General features: G+C 39.9%; 1 protein-coding gene across 1 annotated transcript; it reads left to right on the forward strand.

Annotated features, from left to right (window-relative positions):
- Positions 1-6,804: 6,804 nt before the first annotated feature.
- LOC109214979 lies at positions 6,805-7,167 on the forward strand. Its single transcript, XM_019378961.1, has one exon. The coding sequence runs from the start codon at positions 6,805-6,807 to the stop codon at positions 7,165-7,167; it is 363 nt and encodes a 120-aa protein (XP_019234506.1).
- The last annotated feature ends 896 nt before the right edge of the window (positions 7,168-8,063 follow it).

Raw genomic sequence — 8,063 nt, forward strand, 5'->3', positions numbered from 1 at the left:
AGGAAAAATCAAAGTGATGCAAAGGGAGATAATGGTTTAGAACTGCTGGTCTGAAAAGTCGGATGATGTGGCAGTTTAATTAATTTTGCTATTCTTTTTCTTTGAACAAGCATGCGAAAAACACATTACTACTAACCTATGGTATAGGAACCAGGTTCCTGACCTGTTTTTGTAACATGGTTTTTGCAGCTCTCCTCCGAAGTTCAACATTGTACCTTTAGCTTCNTTCCTTCCCCGTTCTTCAAGACAATGTATTGTCAATATTCCTCTTGTGAAGCCATTTTCCACGAGAACTAGGATAGTCTCTCGTACCATGATCTAGGGGCATGACTTCAATCTGTACAGTGCCTTATCCAATTTGAATACATGTTCAGGATGTACATGACGTTCAAAAGCCTGGAGGTAGCTTGATATAGACTTCTTCTTTGAGAAAACCATTCAGGAAGGCACTATTCACATCCATTTGGAATAAGGTGAATTCCTTATGTGAAGCAAAGGCAATGTGGATCCTAATAGCTTCCATGCGAGCTGCTGGGCCAAAAGTCTCATCAGAATCGATCCCTTCCTCCTAATTGAATCCTTGGACAGCAAGCCTTGTTTTGTTCGTTGTAGCATTTCCATGTTCATCCAGCTCATTCCTGAATACCCACCTGGTTCCTATGATGGTTCTGTCTGAGGGTCTAGGTACTAGGTGCCATACCTTGTTTCTTTCAAATTGATGCAGTTCCTCTTGCATTTTAGTGCTCCAGTCTGCATCCTACAAGGCTTCCTTGATATTTTGGGTTTTATTTGGGATAGAAATGCTGAGAAGGCTAGGGAATTTCTGGTTTTTGATCTTGTCTGAACTCTAGAATCAAAGGGGTGATTATATTATCAAGTGAATGAGAGCTTTTGTGTTTCCAATTTGGGACTGAAGTTTGATTGGTAGAGAAACTGGGTAAGTTAAATGGATTTCCCTGCACTCCTTGTTCTGTTACTTGGAGAGTGCCTTGCACTGCATCTCCAACTCTTTCTTCACCTTCAGGGGTAGTAATGGAAGTACTAGGTTCCTCTTGAGAAGTAGAAGAGGATGTTGCATTGTCTCTCACCTGTCTCCTTCATCTTACTCATCAAATCAGCCTTCCCATTTGAAACTCCAGATATTTCCCAGCTACCAAAAGTTGTTCATTATCTTAATCATCACTGTTCCTCCTAATTAGAGGAGGATGTCTCATTGAATAGCACATGAACACTTCTTTCCACATAGTGTGCCATTTTGTTGTAGACTTTGTGGGCTTCGCTTTGAGGGGAGTATCCAAGAAAGATTCCTTCATCGCCTTTTGCATCAAACTTCCCAAGCTGGTCCTTCCCGTTGTTGAGAACATAGCATTTTCATCCAAAGGTTCTCAGATGAGTTATCTTTGGTTTTCTTCCATTGAGCAACTCATAGGGATTTTTGTTCAGGAGAGGTCTGATCATGCACCTCTTTTCACTCCTGCTCAGTATTCCCATAGGAATTGCATGCTCCGTGTTCTTTGAGCTTTGAATTTGACAGACCATGGACCGGGTCTTTCTTCATCAATATATCCAGAAGTGAGAAACTTGTATCCCCCCAATCCTTTATGCCATGTCTTCGAATCATTATCAATTGCATTCAAGTAGCTCATATCACCAGCTTAGACCCGAACTTCTACCTTTTTTTCTTCCCCATACCTAGAATGTACCCCTTCTTTCCATTTTCCAAGGGTACATCCCTTCCTTGCAGGGCATTCAGTGAGAGAAAATCCATGGTATTTCCAGTCATGTGCTTTGAGCATCTGCTGTCCATGATCCATTGCAGTCCGCTTCCTCCCATCGTTCCCTGCACATCTAAATTTTGGGTTAGATTTAGGAACCCAAACTAGTTTGGGTCCCTTGTTATGATAGAAGGGATGGATAAGGGCTTTTCTAGTCCATGCAGGCAACATTGGTTTCTTGCGAGCGGTACCTGGTCCCCTGTTAGTAGTCACTTTGTCAGTAAGCACTTTGTTTTTCTGAACACATTGAGCCCTGGCCTGGCAATTTTCTTTGAAGTGCCCATTGTTCCCACAGTGGTTACACATCCAGTTATCAGGAACTGTGACGTACTTACTGTGAGGGTTGTAAGGAGTTTTCTCCTTTTGGAACCCGATTTCCTGCGTGTTTCCACTATTGTTGAAGTACATGGCAGTGACAGCATCTGAGGAACAGGTCCACTTGAGAGATTTCTCAAGATCACTTTTTACTCTTTTCAATTCAGCTTGAAGCTGCCTATTTTTCTCGAGTTCACCACATATCCTAGTTCTAGTAGCTTTCAACTCATTTTCAAGCCTAATATGTTCCTTACAGGCTATCTCCTTTCCTTTTCCAGAATTTTCAGGTTTTAACTCAGTCCAAGGTATCACTATTGTTTCCTTTAGGTTTGTAGTTTCTGCCAAAAGATCATTTTTTCTTTTCTGAAAATTTCAATGGTTTTCTTATTGTCAGTAACTATAGCCACTAAGTCGTCTCTAGTTTGTTCAGATTCTGCTAATTCTAAGATCAAAGAATCCCTATAATCCACAAGACTATGAAAGGCATTGATTAATACATTAGCTAAAGACATGAGTTTTCTTGGAGAATAGGATTTCAGATTTCTCTGAACATCCCTGAAATTTACTTCTTTGTTGTGATCGTCTTCATCATCATTGGATTGAGCCATTAAAGCAAAAGTTGAGTCATATTCATTTTCCTCGCCTTCACTTGCCTTCATGGAGCTATCACCAGCATCAGTTTTATCTTCAGACTCACCAAAAGCAAAAGCCTGTTTCACCACATTGTCAGCTGATCTTTTTCTCTTGAAGTTCTTGGAGAATTCTTGCTTCAAGAGAGGATAATTTTTCATGAAGTGTGCAGAGTTTTCACACTTGTAACAAAGATCATTTTTCTTTGATCTGTTAGAGCTGTCCCTTTTTAGCACTTCTCCATTTCTTCTGACCATCTTCTGAAACCTTTCGGTTAAGTAAGCCATGTCACTATCTTCCTCACTCGAATCATTGTTATCAGCTTTGAGTACCCAGTACTTTTCCTTCTCAGGTTTTATCCTTTCAAGAGTTGGTGGAGCAGCCATGAGGATCCTTCCTAGGTGTTAGCCTTATAGGATGAACCTGCTCTGATACCACTTGTTAGAAACTGTGAGTCCACCAGAATGTATGTAGAACCGGGTGCTCTATATGTTTCCTCTGAAAATACTGATGAACCAAACTGTATAGCGATCTGGTCCTATATCAGTTTGGCACACTGCTATGTTTGTGTGAAACCACCAAATAGTAGAGTACCTGGTCTTTTATCGGGTTCTGCTGTGAATGATAGTAAATCTGAATGTAAATAAGGCAGAAGATTTTTACGTGGAAAAATCCCACAAAGAGGATCAAAAAATCACGACCTACACCTGTAGGCTTTTAACTTCACTAACTTGCAATATCCCTATTACAAGCCACTTTACAATAACCATATTGCAAAGACTTCAACTAACTTGTGATGCTTTCATCACAAGCCACTCTATAACTATCCTAGTTACAAAGAATTTAACTAACTTGTGGTATTTCCACCACAAGCCACTTTGTCACACTACGGTTACAAAGGCTTTGATTAACTTGTGATGTTTCCACCATAAGCCACTTTGTCACACTACAGTTACAAAGGCTTTTGCTTATGACTCAACCTAGCCACAACATAAACTCAGGGAGTTTATGGATTTACAAAGGATTCTTAATCAATGCTTCTACGAAAGCCGGATAGGAGTTACAATGAAGAACATATAACAAAGACTCAACAACCTTAAGGACTTAAGATATCATCAATCTTGGATCAGGTCCTTAAGGTTGCAACAACTTTGTTCTTGAGAGAGGTTCTTGAGCACTTGAGAGAATTTTGGTTTTTGTATTTGCAAGTGTTGAACCTGAATCTTATGCCTTGCATAAGGTTTATACTACGCAAGACATCCTTAGTGATGTCCAATCTCTATGGGAAGTGACTGTTGCACTGTCTACTGCACTGTTGGAGGCAGTCATTTTCTGCAATTGCTTTCCAGATGTTGACTTGTACTTCTTTCAAAGAACCCTAAGGGACCAGGTCCCTGTTGTGTTCCTCTTTGTACAGTTGGGGACAGTCACTCTCTTCAGTTGTGTTCCAGCTGTATAATTGACTTGTACTTTTGTCAGGGGAGCACCAAGGGATCAGGTTCCTGATCTGGTACTTTTGCACACTGCCCAGATTATCTTGAGTTGAGTAACTTGAATGATGTTTTGTATGAAATCATTGTACTTTAGTTGATCAGAGAATATGCGGGCGCTGGGAACAGTGCAATGCGGCAGAATCTTCGTTTCCAGCTGTGTCCAATTGACTTTGTACTGCCATGAGGAACCCACAAGAGTATCAGGTCCTTGTCTGGGTTCCTACCTCCTGAAGCTGTAGCAAGTTCACATTTGGCTGGAATCCGTTTGATGCAGTGTGATCTAAGTGAGTCAGGTTCCCTATCTGGTTCTTGACATTATGTTTGTTAGATCATCAAAACACAAGGCAAAGATATTGAAAACCTATCAAAGTCCAAAATCCTCCTACTCAGGATGCATTGATGAAGTTTGCCAGGGTCTCAAGGAGATGTTCTATGAGATCAATATGGTTCAAGTTGGTGAGGGCCCTAGACGTGCAAGTGTTCAGTTGATTGGTCCAGATACCTCGCTCAATAATTGGGAAGCAACTCCTCTTCCCATTAGGAAGGAGTCTTAGTAGTCTGCTTTGTTGCTTTTTCTGTATTTGGATTATTTTAAGGGTTGTAATCCAGATGTTATAGATTATTTGCTTTGCTTTGATGTTAGCCCTTCTATCCTTTCAAATTCAATGAAATGAAGTTCCAGTTTCATAGTAAAATTCTGTCTTTTCATTTCCCTATTTTTTGTTAATTTCTTATCATTTTTAGTTTCATTAATGCTGGCTTTAAAAACATGACATGCACGCGGAATTCATGCCCAAATCTTAAAAAGCTGTCGAATCTCGAAATAATGAATCAAGAAGTTGAGTATGATGAAGATGAGGATCTTAAGGAAATAAAAAGAGAATTGGATCAATTTGAGAATAAGCCTAAGCCTAACTTAAATGAAACTGAGGCAATTAACCTGGGAAGTCCTGAAGAATCCAGAGAAACAAAATTAAGCATTCATACTGAACAAAGAAGAGAGATGTCGTAATTCATGTTTTGTTCGAGTACAGAGATGTATTTGCTTGGTCGTATGATGACATGCCGGGTTTAAGTGTCGATTTAGTGGTTCATATGCTTCCCACATAACCTAATTTTCCACCAATTCAACAAAAACAAAGGAAGTTTAAGACAGACATGAGTGATAAGATTAAAGAAGAAATGACGAAGCAACTAAGTGCAAATGTGATTAGGGTCGTCTGATATACTACATGGTTAGTAAATGTTGTGCTGGTTCCAAAGAAGGATGGGAAAATCAGAGTTTGTGTTGACTATAGGGATTTAAACAAAGAAAGTCCAAAGGACAATTTTCCCTTACCCAACATTCATATTCTTGTTGACAATTGTGCTAAACATGAGATCCAATTTTCTGTGGATTGTTATGCCAGTTATCACCAAATTTTCATGGATGAAGAAGATGCAAAAAATACCCCCTTCACCACTCCATGGGGAACTTATTATTATAGGGTCATGCCATTCGGTTTGAAGAATGCAGGGGCACCTTACATGAGAGCCATGACTACCATATCCCATGACATGATGCACAAAAAGATTGAAGTGTATGTTGATGATGTGATCATTAAGTCCAGAACACAAGCTGATCATGTGCAAGACTAGAAAAGATTCTGTGAAAGGCTACGAAGATATAATCTCAAACTCAATCCGGCCAAATGTGCATTTGGAGTTCCTTCTGGGAAGCTCTTGGGTTTTATAGTTAGTCGAAGAGGTATTGAGTTAGATCCCTCCTAGATAAAGACCATTCGATAGTTCCCCCGAAAAACAAAACAGAAGTCATAAGTTTACTCGGGAGGTTGAACTACATCTGCAGGTTCATCGCGCAACTTACAACCACATGTGAGCCTATTTTCAAGTTGTTGAAAAAGAATGCTTCTGTCAAGTGGACAGATGAGTGCCAAGAAGCTTTTGGTAAGATTAAGGAATATTTGTCAAATCCCCCTGTTTTGGTCCCGCCTGAACCTGGTAGGCCTTTGTTTTTATAACTTTCAGTAATGGATAGTTTCTTTGGTTGTGTTGGTCAACATGATGCCACAGGCAAAAAGGAACAAGCAATCTATTATTTGAGCAAAAAGTTCACTATTTATGAGGCCAAATACACTCTTTTGCAAAGGACATGTTGCGCGTTAACCTGGGTCGCCCAGAAGCATAGGAATTATCTTTTGGCTTATATAACTTACCTCATATCCCGAATAGATCCCTTGAAGTACATCTTTCAGAAGGCGCTGCCAACTGGCAGATTGGCAAAGTGGCAAATCTTGCGCACAGAGTTTGATATTGTTTATGTCACTCGTACTGCCATGAAGGCACAAGCTTTGGCTGATCATTTGGCAGAAAACCCGGTTGATGATGAGTATGAATCTTTGAACACATACTTCCCAGATGAAGAGGTTAATTTAGTTGAAGAAGTAGTCCAAGATGATAGTCAAATGTAGAAACAATACTTTGATGAGGTTGTCAACATCAAAGGCGTAGGGATTGGGGCAATTCTTGTATCACCTATTGGGAAACATTACCCTACCACGGCGCAACTTCGTTTCTTCTATACAAACAACATGGCAGAATATGAAGCTTGCATCATGGGTTTGAACATGGCAATAAACCTAAATGTGCATGAACTGTTGGTGATGGGAGATTCAGATTCGCTTATTCGGCAGGCTCAAGGTGATTGGGAGACTCGATACTTCAAGCTCATTGCATATAGACAATGTGTGGAAGATCTTAGCAAAAGGTTCAAGTCCATCGAGTTCAGGTACATTCCCAGGTTTCACAATGAATTAGCTGATGCCTTAGCCACCTTGGCCTCAATGCTTCCATATCTGGGTAATACTCATATTGACCCACTAGAAATTAAAATTCGGGATCAACATGGTTATTGCAATACAATTGAAGCAGAACCAGATTGTGACAAATGGTAACAAGATATTAAATATTTTGAAAACAAGAGAATATCCGGAACATGCTAATAGGGATCAAAAGAGAACTATTAGGCGACTCTCTGATGATTTCTTTTTGAGTGGGAATCTTATACAATAGATGAATTTGTTGAGATGTGTGGATGCCAAAGAAGCTGAAATAATTATGAATGAGGTGCATTTGGGAGTTTGTGGTCCGCACATGAATGGATATATTCTAGCAAAGAAAATCCTTCAGGCAGGATATTATTGGCATACTATGGAACGAGATTGCTTACGTTTTGTTCGCAAGTGCCACCAGTGTCAGATTCACAGTGATTTTATTCACTCGCCTCCTTCAGAGTTGTATCCTATGTCGGCTCTTTGGCCTTTTGTTTCATGGGGAATGGAGGTCATTGTCCCAATCGAGCCAAAAGATTCAAATGGGTACAGATTCATCTTGGTTGAAATTGATTACTTCACCAAATGGGTGGAAGCTATTACATTGAAAGCAGTAGTAGACTTTGTTCACTCCAACATTATCTGTCGTTTCAATATTCCAAAAATCATTATCATGGATAATGCTGCTAATTTGAATAGTCATCTGATGAAGGAGGTATGTGAACAATTTAAAATTGAGCATCACAAACAGAAGGCCTTTTATTAGGATCAGTGGGTTCATCTTCCATCGTGATATAGTTACTACTTGCTCTTCTAATGGAGATGCGAACTGGTGGGGGTTGTTTGTAACCCAGACCCTCATGTGATTGCTTCACCACATGCTCCTTATCCTTCATTGTGTTTGCTTTCCTAGTAGGTTCAGGTGGGAGCTTCCCTAGCTTAGATGGTTCATTCCAATTATATCCAGCCTTTGCGAACAACCTGTAAGCATTCAGATCAAAACCTTCCTTCATTTCTCT

This window comes from Nicotiana attenuata, unplaced genomic scaffold (genome assembly GCF_001879085.1).
Source record: "Nicotiana attenuata strain UT unplaced genomic scaffold, NIATTr2, whole genome shotgun sequence".
Classification (NCBI taxonomy): Eukaryota; Viridiplantae; Streptophyta; class Magnoliopsida; order Solanales; family Solanaceae; genus Nicotiana; species Nicotiana attenuata.